At 36.4% G+C, this 16,841-nt stretch overlaps 3 protein-coding genes across 5 annotated transcripts; all 3 read left to right on the forward strand.

Annotated features, from left to right (window-relative positions):
* The first annotated feature begins 169 nt into the window (after nucleotides 1–169).
* LOC105257613 (splicing factor 3B subunit 4) lies at nucleotides 170–2,609 on the forward strand. The gene is made up of 5 exons (XM_025405959.1): nucleotides 170–226; nucleotides 481–564; nucleotides 714–988; nucleotides 1,103–1,601; nucleotides 2,163–2,609. Exons 1-5 carry the CDS (start codon nucleotides 193–195, stop codon nucleotides 2,498–2,500), a joined length of 1,230 nt encoding a protein of 409 aa, XP_025261744.1. The 5' UTR covers nucleotides 170–192; the 3' UTR covers nucleotides 2,501–2,609.
* Nucleotides 2,610–2,692: 83 nt separating this feature from the next.
* On the forward strand, nucleotides 2,693–5,949 carry LOC112637080. Of its 2 annotated transcripts, XM_025405962.1 has the most exons (4): nucleotides 2,693–3,032; nucleotides 3,191–3,554; nucleotides 4,317–4,536; nucleotides 5,504–5,949. In XM_025405962.1, exons 2-4 carry the CDS (start codon nucleotides 3,357–3,359, stop codon nucleotides 5,518–5,520), a joined length of 435 nt encoding a protein of 144 aa, XP_025261747.1. In that variant the 5' UTR covers nucleotides 2,693–3,032; nucleotides 3,191–3,356; the 3' UTR covers nucleotides 5,521–5,949. The 2 variants fall into 2 exon arrangements, with proteins under 2 accessions (XP_025261747.1, XP_025261746.1); XM_025405961.1 differs by having other exon boundaries at nucleotides 2,693–3,554.
* Nucleotides 5,950–8,609: 2,660 nt separating this feature from the next.
* Nucleotides 8,610–16,010, forward strand: LOC105257612. 2 transcript variants are annotated; one of them, XM_011268347.3, is made up of 5 exons: nucleotides 8,615–9,269; nucleotides 10,403–10,544; nucleotides 11,316–11,696; nucleotides 14,071–14,206; nucleotides 15,644–16,010. In XM_011268347.3, exons 1-4 carry the CDS (start codon nucleotides 9,170–9,172, stop codon nucleotides 14,117–14,119), a joined length of 672 nt encoding a protein of 223 aa, XP_011266649.1. In that variant the 5' UTR covers nucleotides 8,615–9,169; the 3' UTR covers nucleotides 14,120–14,206; nucleotides 15,644–16,010. The 2 variants fall into 2 exon arrangements, with proteins under 2 accessions (XP_019885039.1, XP_011266649.1); XM_020029480.2 differs by lacking the exon at nucleotides 14,071–14,206 and having other exon boundaries at nucleotides 8,610–9,269.
* Nucleotides 16,011–16,841: the final 831 nt, after the last annotated feature.

The raw sequence follows: 16,841 nt of genomic DNA on the forward strand, positions 1-16,841 counted from the left end.
TATTAGACATCTAAATGATAGTATTAAAAGAATTTATCGTTTATATTAATATAATAATAATATTCATAAAAATACTTCTTGAATCAACAGTCATGATGCATAAACAGATAGATGCGATATTTGATATCAGCGATTAATGTTCCCTCTATGTATTTTAAATTTCTATGGTTCCGAAAAGCACAGTTGAGAATTATGGCAGCCGGTCCGATCGCGGAACGTAATCAAGGTATATTTCAATTTTTTGACTTAAATAGCATACTATCTTGAATAAGTCTTATCACTTTCGATATTACATGTTTGAAAAGAAAATTGATTAATACTCATACTGTTGCGCGCGCGTTAAAAAATTTGATTGAGGTTAATTTCCAATAAATATATTTACATTTCTTCAAATTTGTAATCAATACATTTATTCGAAATTTAATTTTTTTTTAAATTTATGACATGTATTTATACAGATATTTACATAAAAATTTGTAGATGCAACAATATATGTCGGAGGACTGGATGACAAAGTCACAGAATCCCTCATGTGGGAACTGTTTGTTCAATCAGGACCTGTTGGTAAGAGAGCGAGTTTACATGTTACAATTATAACTATTACAAATAGATTTGAAGAAACATATTTTTTATATATATTTTAAAAAGATATTTTTGAATCATATAAATTTAAATACTGTTTAATTACTCTAAAAATATACAATTTTTTTCAGTTAACGTACACATGCCGAAAGATAGAGTAACCCAAATGCATCAAGGATATGGTTTTGTTGAATTTATGGGAGAAGAAGATGCAGATTATGCCATTAAAATCATGAACATGATTAAGCTCTATGGTAAACCTATTCGAGTGAACAAAGCTAGTGCGCATCAAAAGAATTTAGATGTTGGAGCAAATATATTTATAGGGAATCTTGATCCAGAGGTGGACGAAAAATTGTTATACGATACATTCAGCGCATTTGGTGTGATCCTGCAAACACCAAAGGTACATACTTCATTAATTTTACTATAATAATTTTATATTATGAACTGTAGAATCTTTAACTGTCAATATTTATATAGCTTCCTTAATTCTAAAGCACATATCAATGCATTGTAGATAATGAGAGATCCTGAGACTGGCAACTCGAAAGGCTTCGCTTTCATCAACTTTGCTTCTTTCGACGCTTCGGATGCGAGTATCGAGGCGATGAACGGTCAGTATTTGTGCAATCGGCCAATCTCTGTATCGTACGCCTTCAAACGCGACGCGAAGGGTGAGAGGCATGGTAGTGCCGCGGAAAGACTTCTAGCCGCTCAGAATCCGCTGAGCCAGGCGGACAGACCGCATCAATTGTTCGCGGACGCACCGCCATTGGCGCCGCCGCCGATGCCAAACTCGAACGCGAACGCTCATCAATCTGCCCATCATCCTCCACATCATGTGATGCACCATGGAATGGTCGTGCCTCCGCCGCCCCCGCCGTCAACTCCAGGACCACCGATGGGTCATCCTCCTCCGCCTCCTGTGCCCGCACCGTCTGGTGGATTTCCACCGGCGAACATTCCTCCGCCTCCTTTGCCACCTATGTCTATGACGCATCCTCCTTTACCACCAGGTATGCCACCCCTTTACCGCCAATGCCCGTACCGACTTCACAGGCGCAATCGGCTGCCTCGAGGATGATGGCACCGCCGCCTCCGCATTGGGCTATGGGAGGGCCTCCGCAGGGACAATTTCCACCGCCTCCTCCGCCATCCGCTACCGTGGACCCTCGCAATACGGACAGTTTCAACCATCACCTCCAAGACCTCCCCCACTGGCCACCACCCCCCCTCCGCCTTTCCCGCCATTGGTAGGCCGCGGAAGACTTCTAGGCTCAGAATCCGCTGAGCCAGCGGACAGACCGCATCAATTGTTCGCGACGCACCGCCATTGGCGCCGCCGCCGATGCCAAACTCGAACGCGAACGCTCATCAATCTGCCCATCATCCTCCACATCATGTGATGCACCATGGAATGGTCGTGCCTCCGCCGCCACCGCCGTCAACTCCAGGACCACCGATGGGTCATCCTCCTCCGCCTCCTGTGCCCGCACCGTCTGGTGGATTTCCACCGGCGAACATTCCTCCGCCTCCTTTGCCACCTATGTCTATGACGCATCCTCCTTTACCACCAGGTATGCCACCCCCTTTACCGCCAATGCCCGTACCGACTTCACAGGCGCAATCGGCTGCCTCGAGGATGATGGCACCGCCGCCTCCGCATTGGGCTATGGGAGGGCCTCCGCAGGGACAATTTCCACCGCCTCCTCCGCCATCCGCTACCGGTGGACCCTCGCAATACGGACAGTTTCAACCATCACCTCCAAGACCTCCCCCAACTTGGCGACACCCGCCCCCTCCGCCTGTTTCACAAGGTGGTCCACCGCCTCCACCTCCTCCTCAATTTCGACCCCCTTTCCCGCCAAGAGGTCCTCCGCCTCCGCCTCCTCCTCACGACAGCAATCAATATTAATATCTCTTATAGTTTAACATTTTTACATTGCGTGGATAATATAATTGATAAAAATATAATACATAACAATTTAATATTTTACAGTCGATGAATATTATTTTTGCAAAAATTAGCCTTTTTTAAGTTAAATTTTTATATCTAAATATAAATTATTATATTATAAATAAACTACACATACACATACACATTGCGTATAGATTTTAGATTAATTATAGACTAATTGATTAAACGAAGTATTGATCAATCTTAAGTTTAGTTAATTAACTGCTTTAATTAATTATTCAAAGTAATGCTGAATTAGTTAAGGTACGCGAGAATGGAACAACGCTAATTATAACAACACGGTTTGTTCGGTCATTTTTCTATCGATTAGTCGTGTTGCGTGAATAACTTACCGCGTTTGTTCTATCGATTATTTTGTGCCTGTCCAGTCCAGTAAATGATAGCATTAGTCGAACACGGAGTCTATCCGTTGAATATCCTTTAAGGAAACGTTGCGTCAAGCGATTTGTAAAGATTTGCCGTGTTAAATGTAAGAGAGTGATAAAGTTATTTTTAAGGATAAATTGTTAAGAAAATTCATGCGATATTTATCTCATTGATTTAGCTAAGTGGAGCAAAAAAATAATTTGTTAACGCGAGAGGGAGTCAGCTCGTGTTTGTCGAAAATAACGCTAGATATTTTTTTAGACTATTTATTCGGATGCAATGCTCTTTCGTTGATCTATCATCGCGCATTGATGTGTCGAATGTTTTATTATGAAAACATGAGCGGTGGTCTCGTCGATTAAATTTTTAATTCTTATCGTGTCACGCGGACAACAAAGTGCGATGCGAATGCCCAAAAGGGATAGACATGATACAATATTACGAATGTGACTTTAAAAACGACAGTGACAGTGACGTGATCGAGTACGCGTGCACATCTGAGTATTGTTTGTATTGTCGTAATTCGCAGTGCTGTCTCATACTGCAACGGCGACCACGTCACCTCTGGGAGACCTGGTATTTTTGGCTCGGCGTTGTTTTGCTCGCTGTTTTTCTCATTTTTTCGGTGAGCATAATAATAAAGATAAATTAAATTCTTGTAAGGTATACTCGATACGTGCATCTAACATCACAGGATGTATTGCACGCAGGATGTCTACTTCTTGCGAAAACTTGAAATTCACAGGAATTTTTTTGTATCTGGAAAAGTCAGACAATTTTCATGGAATTTTAAAAAAAATTCTCTGATAATTAATACTCTTATGTTGTTAACAATCGACAATACATCGATAAGTCAAGTTGCGTTTAAAATATAAATGTTAATATGTGTTTATAACATGTATTCAGTATCTTAACAAAATATTGCACATATTTTTTCTTATTTAATTTTTAGTAAAATGAGAATGCAAGTAAAATATTTATCTTACTAAAACTATTTTTTTTTCATTTAATTTAATTATTAATTCATTTTTTCATTTTTTTCATTTAAATCTACTTGAAACTTAAGTGGTTCTGTATTTTTCCTTAGTATGAAAAATAGTAGAATAAAACAAAAAAATTACATCTAAAAGATATCTAACTAATTCTCTTTATCTGATTTTAAACAAAAATATTTTGTGGAAGATCAGAAAATTTTTGTACAAAATTTGAGACATCCTGTGTACGTTAATACTCTCTCAAGTCGAGACATTTGAAAAAATATCTTTAGTATTACAATTTCTTAATAACGTGAAAGAGAGAGAGATAAGTTTCCTATGTCTCATAGTTCATCATTATTTAGAACATGTCGTGCTAAGCTAAGGAAACTTCTGATTCGTTTTGAAACTAGGTGAGCAGCTATCTAGTCAGTAATCACAGACATAACATTCAAGGTACAATTCCAATCGGACAAAATGCACAGAATGTCGACGATAATAGATGGAATGACCGGGAGCCCAATCAACTGAGAAATAATCAGGATCAGATATCTATAAGCGTAATTTCTTCGACATTTTTACCACAAAGGAAGATGTTGATAATTGATGCGCAGCCGAGCATCATGCATATGAGTAAGGGAAACTAAAGTTTTTCTCATTTTACATTCACCGCTAGGCTATACAATGTACACTTGCACGCGTATCTGTGAAAAATCGTTCAGGATTGACATTGAGCTAGAGATCGAAAGTAAAGTTATTGACTTGAATAAGATAATAAGTTTTATATATGTGAATCGTGGCAAACTAAAGATAATTCTGTTCTCTCCATTCTCTCTGTATCTCTTTATATATAGATAGTTTTTCATTATTGAATTATATACTTTGCCCTTTTTTCTGGATAAAAGCTTTAATTATATTTTTTTTAAGTATATGATTTATAATAATTTATAATAATTATTTTTTGAATATATGATTATTTTATTAAATAATAAAGTCACGTATAAGTCTCTCTTTTAATTCATCTTCAAATATTTAATTTTCTAAATCTCTATGAATATATTGAGGGAATAAAAATGTTATAAATGTATCATAATATTAATTTTAGTAATATATATCGAAAAAAATGATAAATTTAACTTCATTTCTTAATAATTAAAAATAAATAGAAAGAGAGAGAAAAGAAAGGAATACAATTTTTCTCATTTTCAAATATAGTAGATATACAAATTAATTTTAGAATCCAGGAAAAATGTATAAAATTTTTTGCTCATGATAAAATTTAAATATCGTTGAAAATTTATCAATGCAAAGAGGATATCTTTCTTTTGAGAGAAAAACTTGTTCAAATATAATTTTCGTGTATTTCGTATAATTGTAGTTTCACATAATAAGTTTGCACTGCTTTTGAGGTCATTTTTTTCACGGACAAAGAAGTGAGAAGGATTACATGCAGCACAAACAATTTATATATATACACACACACACACACACACACACACACACACACACACACACACATATATATATATATATATATATATATATATATATATATCGCGCGCGTTTTATTAAAGTGTAAAATATCGATTTATATTTCCAGCACCCGTTGTTGCGTAACAAAGCGCCACTTTGCCGGTTGCGAGACCGAAAGACTGGGAAACGTGACGTTCTCTTCACAACGCTTACATCTCGCAACATATGATAATATATGCTATGGCACGCATATAATCTTCGCAACGTCTTCTCATCTTCGATGAAACGTCGTAGTCTCGCTCTATTACGGAGACTCACGCAACACTTAACTCGAGTACACTTATTTATTTTTCGCTCACGTGTAACAGTCGGTAGCTGGCTATAATGCGCTATGAACATGAAAAACTTCCGATAATCACAAGGAAAACAGAGACAGAAAGAGAGAGAGAGTTTTATTTTCGAGATATGAATTATTTTTTATATAAAAATTAATCTTAATTAACTTCCATAATGGATTTAGAATTCTTATGGTCCAAATAAATCTCACTATATTTTGATTAATACTGTTACAGAGTGTCTACTTTCTGAAAAAAATATGGAGAATTTGAAATTCAGGGATATTTTTATATCTGAGAAAATCGAAGGATTACCATAGAATTTTATTGAAATTTTTTAGAAAATTTAAAAAAAAATGATCTCTCTTTAATAATTTTTCGCTCTTATATTATAAGCTATCGCTATAATCCATCGATTGGCCAAGTTATGAATTATATTTATTTAAAATATATTATACATATATATCTATCTTTATATATTCAATATTTCTGAATAGAATAGACACTCTATTATAACACAATAAAATAGGTTTTATTAAAGCGCGATAATTTTGCACACTTTATAACGTATTTCAACAAACATCGATTTATTTTTAATTGTTTCCTTCTATATATAAATCATTGATACCTGAATAAATGTCAATGATATAAATAAAAAAATAAAACTTTTCTAATATGCAATTCCAGAGCAATTAAAGATCGTAAATTGAATTAAACTTTTTGAAAGCTTTGAATGTTCCGCGATGGAAAATTTAACTACAAGATTGTTTTAAAACGACGATGGTCCTTTCAAGAGTCATCGATTAATCGTAATCACTTTCCATTAGCTCCGATGAAAGTAGTGGCGGTGCTTCAACTCCGGCTCATTCATGTCGTTGACGATAATCTGCCGATCAAATTCATGCAAAGATGTAACGACGCACGTAGCGTGTGTGCGTATGTGTGTGCGTGTATATGAGTATATGTGAAAGCAACGGCGATCTTTTCCGAAGCTATTACGGGAGAATTACAGGCCTCGGCCCGCTCGCTGTGATTTCGCTCGGCTCCGATCGATTTAAACGATCAACGCGCTTATTCTTTCTCAGCAACATCTCACCGAGACAGCGATAATCACGATAACGACACAGCCGAGCTCTTTACTTAGCCCCTCGCGTAGCAGCAACCTGCTCGAGAACTCGTTCCGCGCGACCGAACGCAATTCACCGCCGACAATTAAGAGGATCCGTGTCTGCGTGATCATTGTATCCGGACGAGGACGAGAGTGCAGGAGCTAATTAAAAAGGACGGCTCGACTCGATTGCTCCTCCGAGTCTACACCGACCTCCTACCGTTCTCTCTTTCTTGACGGAGACTTCTGACATTTACGCGAATTATTATTCACTTAATTAATTTATATAGGATTCGAAATAGACGTGACGAGATTTTATTCCGCCTTAAATTTATATATTTTTGCGATTCTTTGCATGAAAATCTTGTAATGCATATTCGAGTAATATTTCATTCTGCATCAAGAGAATATTAAAATCAATTATTATTGCGATATTTTGCATGATTTATCTATATGCGTCATATCCTTTGTATGTCAGGCAGGAATTCGATAAATTAATTATGCTACGCAGAAAGTTAAGCATTAATGTTAAATGCGAAACAATTTATTTTTGTAATTATGAGAGAATAATCAAACTATCCGTGTAAAAATGTATTAAAACGAATATAATTATGCAGGAAAATAATCAAACTATCCATGTAAAAAATGTATTAAAACGAAATTGTGAGATTCTAGGAAATTCTCTAAAGTTGCTATCAAGACTGCGAATACGCATATAAAATATGTAGATATGTAATATATAGATTATTGTATTCTATTTTAAAACGTCTTGTGATATATTTTCTCTCGCATATTACGATTTTGCGCTTCTACTAATAGATCCAGAAGAGCAATCAGCTGACAAGCTAGACTTCGATACATCATTCATATGTGAAAGAAATCCTTGTACTCATCCGTAAATCTTTTTTATCGCGGACACTCGATCCATTTGTGCAGTAAAAGAAGCGATCGACGAACAGACTGTTAAGCCTCTGACGCGACCTCATTAAACTGTAACCAAGTGTCATTCCCGATAACCCAACTCGGCTTTTACTGTCCCTCGACTCGGAGGTCGATAAAAAAATGTGCAGCGGGGGGGAGGCGGAGGGGCTCTGGTTAATGTTGCGCGTTCAGTAAACCAAACGAGGAATGCAACTCTCCTGTCTGCTGCACTTCAAAAGACTTAATGACTACGCGCCGCGATTGAGTCATTGAATGTCGATCGAATGGAACACACTTATATCGCTGTTGGCGAAACATTTTAGCCGTTCAATTCATTTCCTGTCGACTGATTGTGTCTGTATAGTTACAGCGGTTCACCTACTGTCACGCGAAAACGGCGGAGAAACGATTTCAAGAATAAATTCTGAATTTCTTTTATTATACTCGTCCATCCCGTGAATCTTTTATCGAGTCGTTTGCTGTCTCTACAACTTTTTTCAATAATTTTCTTTTTCTTTTTATTTTCCTCTTGGGATCCTTTCCCCGGTCGATTCTCTGTTTCAGAATGACATACTAAATTGAGCATATATATCATTATTATAATTTACTTAATCATATACCATTCATGAAGATATGTAGATAAATATAACGATATAGGAGATAAATAATGAAAAGATATCTTTCGATGGAAAAGAAAAGGAGGAAGAAGATCTCGTGCTGTGTGCTTTGGATTTTTCCGCTAACGAGGTCTGCGACTCCAGGTCGCTGGCGCCGTCTCGAGGAGAGCACAATGTCTCACCCTCTCGTCAAAGGCTCGTTTACACCCGGACCGTCATCGGCGGGATGAATGCGGCCAAGTCCCTCGGAATATAAAAATGTATACGCGGGGGAGTCGCGCGGCGATGTTGTTCTTCCAATAAATTGGCCGACTTTAGGAGGGAGCGCGTCGATTTCCTCGCGAGAAAAGAGGGAAAGATGAAAGCCAAAAGGACCGGAAATAAATCGGGCCGGAGCCCGACAAAATTCACGCGGCCGCGCGAAATAAAATGTTGCCGAGAGATGACGGAATTAAAATAGATACAGAGAGTAGTAAATTGTCGACAACACCGGGCGACAACATCGAGCCGGTGCGACGCGACGTGGCTCTTTCTAGTGGGAGGCGCTAAAATTAGAGGTGCCAGCGTGTGAGTAGCCGCGTTTCAGCGATACTCTTCTCCATCGAACATTTCCAAATAGTGGTTTGAACCGATAAGACGGTTACTTCGCGCCCGTGATCGCTCCTCCGTCAATCGCCTCGAGAAAGAGAGAGAGAGAGAAGGAGAAGATCGTCGCGAGATTATGGCCCGCGGTCGCTTTAACGGGCGGCGAGCGATAAACGTAGGTTCCTCGACCCAATAAACGCGATTTCCGGAAGTCTTGGAGAGAAGAGATGCCTGCTCGTCGATCGATAATCGGTCGATCGTTAGCCGGATACCTCGCCGCGATGTGCATCGTGTGCTCGCTGCCAACGAGCCTCGGGCAAGTGGAAGGTAAGTGAGTCGCGTGTCATCGGCCGCTTGTCTCGCTGAGTTCTTTAATTGGCAAAAAATGCTTGTTAATGACGACGAAAGACGCGTCATTAATTAAACATCCTCACATGGTTTGTTAAAATGATTCGATAATACATATAAAAAGTCGAATCATATGGGAGGTTCAACGTAGTTGGCCTATTGTATTCAAGGAACCGGTCTATTTTAGAGAATCAAAAGATCGATTTTCTTATAATTTCTGAAAGTGTGATATCTGGAGAATGTTTTCCAACTTTTATTGAAAAATTTGTAAAATTGACAGAGTTATAAGACTTTCAATAGAATGGCGCGCGGGCCTTGAAATGGACTTGCAATGCGTTTTTCTCAAAACACTGTTTTCAGAGTTGATATGATATCATAAAAATTAATGACTCAAATAACTTCAGTTTTTTTTAAATAAAAGAGAACACTTTCTAAAAAATGAATAATTAATATTTTCCTTCAAGAAATGAATACAAAAAATTGAAATATATATTATAATTTTTAAATAGTATATCTTATTATTATTATTTATTTTTCAATTTTCTTTAACAAAACTAGACAATTAAGTATCCCATAAATTTCCTACAGAATGAAACTAGGTCGAGTCTTTTTATTTTAGAAAATTACACGCGAGGCAATCATTATCACACCAAAGTAAATTGTACATTTTCAAAAATATTCGTATTGAACAAAAAAGCTAAACATCCAAGATTTAAAAATACTGACATACTGTTTAAACATTTATAAAAATATATGTAATGTATACATATGCAAAAAACGCTAGAAAATAAAAAGAAAATGCAAATTATCAATTTTTCATGCTACTAAAGTAAACTGGGATCTTAAAATATATAATTTTGTAAAGATTATTTCTTCGAGGAAAATTAATTTTCGAATAATGGAGAGAGAAGATTTGATCTTTTAAGAAATTTTAATATAAATTCCGCTTGTTGAGAGAAATTATTTTTCTGTATTTTCGGTATTTTTCTTAATTGGTGATTCCTGTCTTCGCACGCAAGATTATAAATTGTTATGAACGTGCCAATTTACATTTGTAGAACTGTTGAGGCTTGCTTCGGTCGTCTTGTCTCATACAATATTATGTTTCGTAGGAAGAAAGTGCGTGTGTACGAGCAAAGCCTGCAAGGAAGCCGGCGTGGATACTTGTAAAACGAGATTCTTCTGTTACACCGAACGTATTCTGACAGCGGGACAAGAAATCGGTGAAAGTACGGTCACAAGAGGATGCACAGAGTGTGTATATCATAAATTAATGACGAGATTTTTAACGAAAATTATATACAAGTATATAGATGTACAATGTTTTTCACACATGCGATACAATGTTTAAAATGTTTTTCTTGCCTGAAAAAGATAATGACTCTAATAATCTTCTTTTTTTAAGACATTGGAAGAAAAACTTAACTCAAAAACTTGAGTTTCTTTCTTCATTTTGTTTCTCAATTTTTATTATTTTAGATACTATAATATCTTTTCTCAGAAATAGAATATGCGTCTTATGCAAGTTTGACAATATCACAATATAAATTCAAGAATACGTAATGTTACGACGAATAACCTTGACGAGATAATTTAGAGAAAAAGTCTCCGCGATTTTCATTAAATATCTCATTAATATTACTATCGTGACGGTTGCGACAGTGATTCGCTCAACAAAATCCGGATATTATGTTAAACACGCTGTTTACTGGTTTTTGCAGAAAGTCTTGTTGCCCAATTTGAAATTCAATCCTTCGATATTCAAGCCAATGAAAGAAATAATATCCATCTCGATGTAGAAATAATTTCCATTAGATATTGGATTTTTAATTTCAAATAATTTAATTTTAAATAATTTTCGAATAATTTTAAATTGTTTTTAATTTAATCTGCGAAATAGTCATATCACGACGCTTCGATGACATTAGACATCGCATGATAAACGTCATTGACTCTATCTCTCCTCAACAAGAGCGAGTTCATGGAACTTTATCAATTGATAAATTCGCAATATCATGTATGCAGGGGTGCCACGCCATTGTTATGCGAGACGAAGTCCTGGGTCACGAGATCGCGATCGGTCAACGCCGTGGAACCACCGGCCGGTCCTCGGGTTGTGCCCAGCCTGAAATTAAAATGCTGCGACAACCGTGACTACTGCAACGTCAACGATGACGACGAGGATGACGATGATGGGGTGAACGCGAATACATGGAAAAGGACGCAAACGGAGCGAACGCGTTTCGATGCGACGTCGACGATGCAGTCTGACCGGAAGTACGACGATTCGGCGGAATCGGTCGATCGACTTCTACGGGATCGCGTCAGGGCACTGCACGTCGCAGCCCTCGTCCTTGCTATCGCGGCCCTCATATCCGTCTTGGCATCCTGCTACGTGGTTACAAGGTTCGCACATCTCTTTCTTTATCTCTACCATTCATTTACGAATATAAGTATAATTCAATCGTTTATTAATACACTTATTTACATTTATCGATTTTGGAATATCTATTCCCGAAGGAGAGTAACATTTCGTTTCATTTTCTTAACTAGTAAATTATTGAATAAAGTAAATTATTGAATAAAGATATTCGAGTGAAAAATTAATACATCATATTAGAATTGAAAGAGATTAAAATGATAATTAATGTAGAAAATATATGCCATTGTGCAAAGAGATATCAGTGCATATCACAAGGCTTTGCGCACTGTTGTTAATTACCATTGGATATAATTAACGATCTGCTAAGAGATAAATCTATTTGAAAGTAGTACTTTGATAGCGCAGAGGGACCACCCCACGTAACAGATCGTGAGCATCGAGGCCACGAGGCGAGAGTATACGTTTATAGCAACCACCTACACGCGGCACAGGACTCGTTTTTCCCACGTGAAGTAGTAAATCACGTCACGATTTCTCGAATAGCAAAAATCTACAATGCACTTTCTGTTATTATGAATTAGATTCGGAGTAGTTTGTATGATATTGTAAATATGAGGGAGAGAGAGGGGGAGAGATTTAAAGCATTCGATTCACGACAGGAACTGATAGATAGGATCAATGATGCATTCATCGAACTAAAGCAAGATAAATATGAAATTCGTAGTATGTTCAATCTCCCAACAATATTAGTCTTACAAACGAAGGATGATATTTTTTTTAATGAAAAATTAAATAAACTTCTTTTTTCATCAATATAATGCAATAATATAATGCTTCTAGATCTATATTTATATTTCTCTCTCTCTCTCTTTCATATTCCTACTCATATAAAATGGCAAAATTTAATCGTTTATATATGTTTTAAATCTCTTTCTCTCTCTCTCTCTCTCATATCTACGTATGTATCCACGCAGTCTGTCAGTGCTTTTTTAATCTAATTGACAGCATTCCTTTTAGGCTCGCTCCTTATTATCTGTCGCGTTTTTTTCCCTTTCTCCGATCGCACATTCTCGGGGTAGTTTGTCGCGATGCACTAAAAGCCGCCCTCTTATCAGTCTTACCTCCCGGCGAGGGGTCTCTGCCGGCCCTCAGGACCTGAAAGACGTAGATAGCGCGACTACTCACAGGCTACTCATAGACCTGCCCTCTAATCTTGCTTCTCCGAATGGTTAAGTGGGTTTTCGAGTTCGGGAATGTCTCGGTTCGACCCGTTTTGCGTGTATACCTTAGCGAACCTGTGCGTCGTTAGTCCCTTATTCTTTTTCTCGAAATGGATGGCATCGCGAATGCGCAGCCTCCATGAAACGCGCCGCGTTTCACGACCGCGATAAAAACCGAGTGCCCGAAGTTATTTCCTTTCCGAAAGAGCAGTAATCTGTTATTTGATCACGCGATTTCAATTTCAACTTATATGTGCCGCGAAATAAATGTATAAATTCATAAATCCAAAAGTCATTCATAAATTATTTCATATCTAATAAAATAAAAAAAAATATATTTTTTTTAAATTTATATATGTATGCATATTAAATATAATTTTAAATTATATATATAAATTATTTTATATTTTTTCTTTAATGAAATAAAAAATAGAACGTACTAAAATAAAAGATAATTGACTTATATGGAAATATATATAATGTTATATAAATCCATCCATTATAAATGGCAGAAAATTTTCACATTCAAAACGACTGGAAATCTAGGCTGTGCTAATAGTGTCACATTAACAGACGTCAATGTTTAATAATGAATGCTGATTTCTCCCTTTCTATCCGTCGTGACATTTAGATGTAAATTTAAACCCATCGAAAGAAAATTTTCCCTTTCCCTCTCTCTCTCTCTCTTTCTCTCTCTCTCTTTGCCTATCGTTTTTTTAGCCGATAAAGACATTGACTCTAGTATATAATTCACAAACAAGTATCACTTAGCGTGAATAATTGATTCCTTCAACCATTGTACCGCTAACGATCATTTCAGTTCCGCGCATTTTATGTCGAAGGATTGTTTTCCATCACGTCGTCCACGGTTTCTAATCCTCCTCAGGCACATCCGAGTAAGTCCGGCGAGGGGAAGTCGGGATAAGATCCGGTTTTAAGTGGACCGGCATCTCCGGACACGATGCGCATCGAATCGATTTTTGATCGTGATTTATATATACAGGAAGCTCGCGACGAGTCGACGCGATAAAACCGTGACGAATCCATTTATGAGTCCATTCACGTGTTTATTTTTTATCAGACGGAATAAACACACTCGTGCACAAAAATCATGTAGATAATTGCCATGTGAGAAGTGGTATTTTAAATAAGTGATGATAAACATTCCTTGTTACAGATTCCTGAAAAACAATCGTTATGCAATGGACGCTGTAAATTACTCGTGAATATATGACGTCGAAGCTATTTTAACATTGTCATTCTACTAAATCTAATTGTGGTCTTTCCTCCAGTGGGATGAAATTAAGATATAGGTAACGTATACGTGGTCGCATTTTTTTCACAAATATATTATAAAATATTATAAAATATTTTGTTGCAAAATATTATAAAAATTTGTAAATTTGAAGCTTTTTTATATGCGCATTGCAATGTAATCTTATTCGCATCTTTTTAAACATACTATTGCTATAATATTTTGTTGCAAAATATTATAAAAATTTGTAAATTTGAAGCTTTTTTATATGCGCATTGCAATGTAATCTTATTCGCATCTTTTTAAACATACTATTGCTCTATTTATCTTTCTCTCTCTCATAAGTATAATTCTCGTCTTGATCGCATGCCACTGATCAACTAACGAACGGAAAATATAAATAGAAGCTGGCCGGGAGATAACTGCTGCCGACAGGCCGGTCGAGTCTCTGTATTAAAGCGATTTTTTGTTACGTCCGCTGAATAGCTTTCGAGTTCCAAACAGTAGCGCCGGCACGGCTGTCGGATCGTGGGCTGCGATTGAATATCGCACGTTAATAATATTATCTTTCCTTTCAGCACATGCATCTATATATCTATTCACTACCGTAGCATATTCGAAATAACACGTATCGAGTGTATACATTACAACATGTCCTAAATTCGAAATTATTAAAAAATCACTGTCATCCATTAGCACACTGTAAATAGAATTGATTACAATATCTCGAGAGATACTTGAATTTGAATATCTTAAAACAGAGTGTCTACTCAAAAAATATAAAAAGGTTCTCTGATCTTGTATGACATATTTGTTCAAAATTCCAGATAAAGAGAATATTTTAAACATTTTTTGGCACAACTTTTTAAAATAAATTTTTTTATTGAATCCGTTTTTTATTTGTAAGAAAAAATACAGTCATTTAAATTCCAAGTGCTAGATTTGCAAATCTACTGAAAAAAGATGTAATGATATTCGTAAGATAAACATTTTTTACTTTTTATCATATTATATTTTCATTTTTTATCACTAAAAATTACAATAACAAATATGCAGTACATATTCAATATTTTATTAAAATTTTTGTTAAACTGAATATAAACAGAGAGATAGATATATATTCATGATATATTTTAAGCACATAATTCACTTCTTGGTTGTTTACCATAAAATGACAGAATTATCAAATATTCTCTTGAATTGTAGAATATAAGAAAATATTCTTTATAAATTAATTTAAAATTCCCTTTTATAAAAAAATTCCGCTAATAAAATTCTATGACAATTCTCTGATTTTTTTCCAAGTAGGAAAGAAACTCTGAATTATAGGTTGTCCATGTTTTTCCACATGGAATAGACACCCTGAAAAATTATGTTAGATTTTTCATCCTTTATAATTTTTCTAATTATGTGCATCCGAATTGATTCGTTCGCTTTTTGTGCCATCTTCAATTATGCCGAGTAACGGAGACAAGTTTCGTTTATCTCTGTTTAGGGATAACTGGGATATCGGGGAGGTCCCGGGGAAAAGAGCCACGTCATACCCGTGACGGACGACTCGGGGATACGAGATCCGACGTACGCGTATTTAACGAAGCTTCCTGAAGAGCAAACCAACTTCACTGCGCGCTCTGGGCTCCTTTGTTCTACATCGTATGACTAACGGACGATGTAGCTCGCATTCTTCACCGCCGTCGAGCGAGACCCCTCGAGGGACGCCCAGTGTATGCCAGGTGAACCGGGCCCCACCGATCCCGGCCCCCGGTTTCAACATAATTAGTCATCCTCCTTCAAGTTGTTCAACACATACACACATATGTACACGCATCCTGCCAACGATCAAGCGAAAAACGGCAGAGAAATAATGAAATAGGGGACGCGAGCCCGAAACGTCATGTCATCGTGAGAAAGAGAAAGAGGGATTTCATCTAATGTAAATAAATTGATGAAGAGAGTAACATCAGGAATGAAGCGCGAGTACAGTGAATCCTCTGTAAGTCTAGCATAATCGCGCGTTGAAGTTTTCGAGGTTGGCGTGCTGGATATGTAAAGCTCTATCAGAAGATGCTTATAGATGCGTCGCGGTTCTCGGTATCTCAAAAATTACACACTGTACGTAAAATTGAAAACGCTCTGCATATTTCGAGAGTGTAAATTAATACGATAATTTTAATTATTGACGGTATAAAATCACATAACACTGACGCGGTAAAAATTGAAAATGCTTCAAGGTTCTAAGAGGGGATCCTTATATCGATATAATTAGAGGTTTATGAAAATTTGGTATTTTTTTTAATTTTTAAGACATAACTTTAAAATCTTATACTATAAGATTAAGGAATTTAATTATATTGTACAAAGCGTTTTATTATATTGTATATCAAATTATAAATAAGAATTATAAATAAGAAATAATATATTTTGATTGTATGTATATATATGCAATGTAATATACATATAATCTTTCATCAGTTTTCCATCTTTCCTGCCATCTTCCGCCTGACTGCTACCTGACGCTAAAATAAGACAACGAAATACGTTTGACTATTGTGCGTCTGATGTAAAAATCGATCCATCACGCTATCATTGTAAAAAAAAACTGATATTTATTCTTTATCCTAAAAAGAGAGAGGCATGATATACGTATCAGTGATAGAGATAAAAACGAGAGGGAAAGTGTGCTTATCGCAACT

The sequence above is a fragment of the Camponotus floridanus genome, unplaced genomic scaffold (assembly GCF_003227725.1).
Source record: "Camponotus floridanus strain SB8 unplaced genomic scaffold, Cflo_v7.5 scaffold128, whole genome shotgun sequence".
Lineage (NCBI taxonomy): Eukaryota > Metazoa > Arthropoda > Insecta > Hymenoptera > Formicidae > Camponotus > Camponotus floridanus.

What these genes read in the sequence shown, in the direction of transcription:
- LOC105257613 (XM_025405959.1), top strand. Translation starts at nt 193, where the DNA reads ATGGCAGCCGGTCCGATCGCGGAACGTAATCAAG. An exon ending in TGTTCAATCAGGACCTGTTG is followed by an intron (nt 565 to 713) that starts GTAAGAGAGCGA and finishes AATTTTTTTCAG; the next exon opens with TTAACGTACACATGCCGAAA. An exon ending in TGATCCTGCAAACACCAAAG is followed by an intron (nt 989 to 1,102) that starts GTACATACTTCA and finishes AATGCATTGTAG; the next exon opens with ATAATGAGAGATCCTGAGAC.
- LOC112637080 (XM_025405961.1), top strand. Translation starts at nt 3,357, where the DNA reads ATGATACAATATTACGAATGTGACTTTAAAAACGACAGTGACAGTGAC. An exon ending in CTGTTTTTCTCATTTTTTCG is followed by an intron (nt 3,555 to 4,316) that starts GTGAGCATAATA and finishes TTTTGAAACTAG; the next exon opens with GTGAGCAGCTATCTAGTCAG.
- LOC105257612 (XM_020029480.2), top strand. Translation starts at nt 9,170, where the DNA reads ATGCCTGCTCGTCGATCGATAATCGGTCGATCGTTAGCCGGATACCTC. An exon ending in GTCACAAGAGGATGCACAGA is followed by an intron (nt 10,545 to 11,315) that starts GTGTGTATATCA and finishes TCATGTATGCAG; the next exon opens with GGGTGCCACGCCATTGTTAT. An exon ending in TCCTGCTACGTGGTTACAAG is followed by an intron (nt 11,697 to 15,643) that starts GTTCGCACATCT and finishes ATCTCTGTTTAG; the next exon opens with GGATAACTGGGATATCGGGG.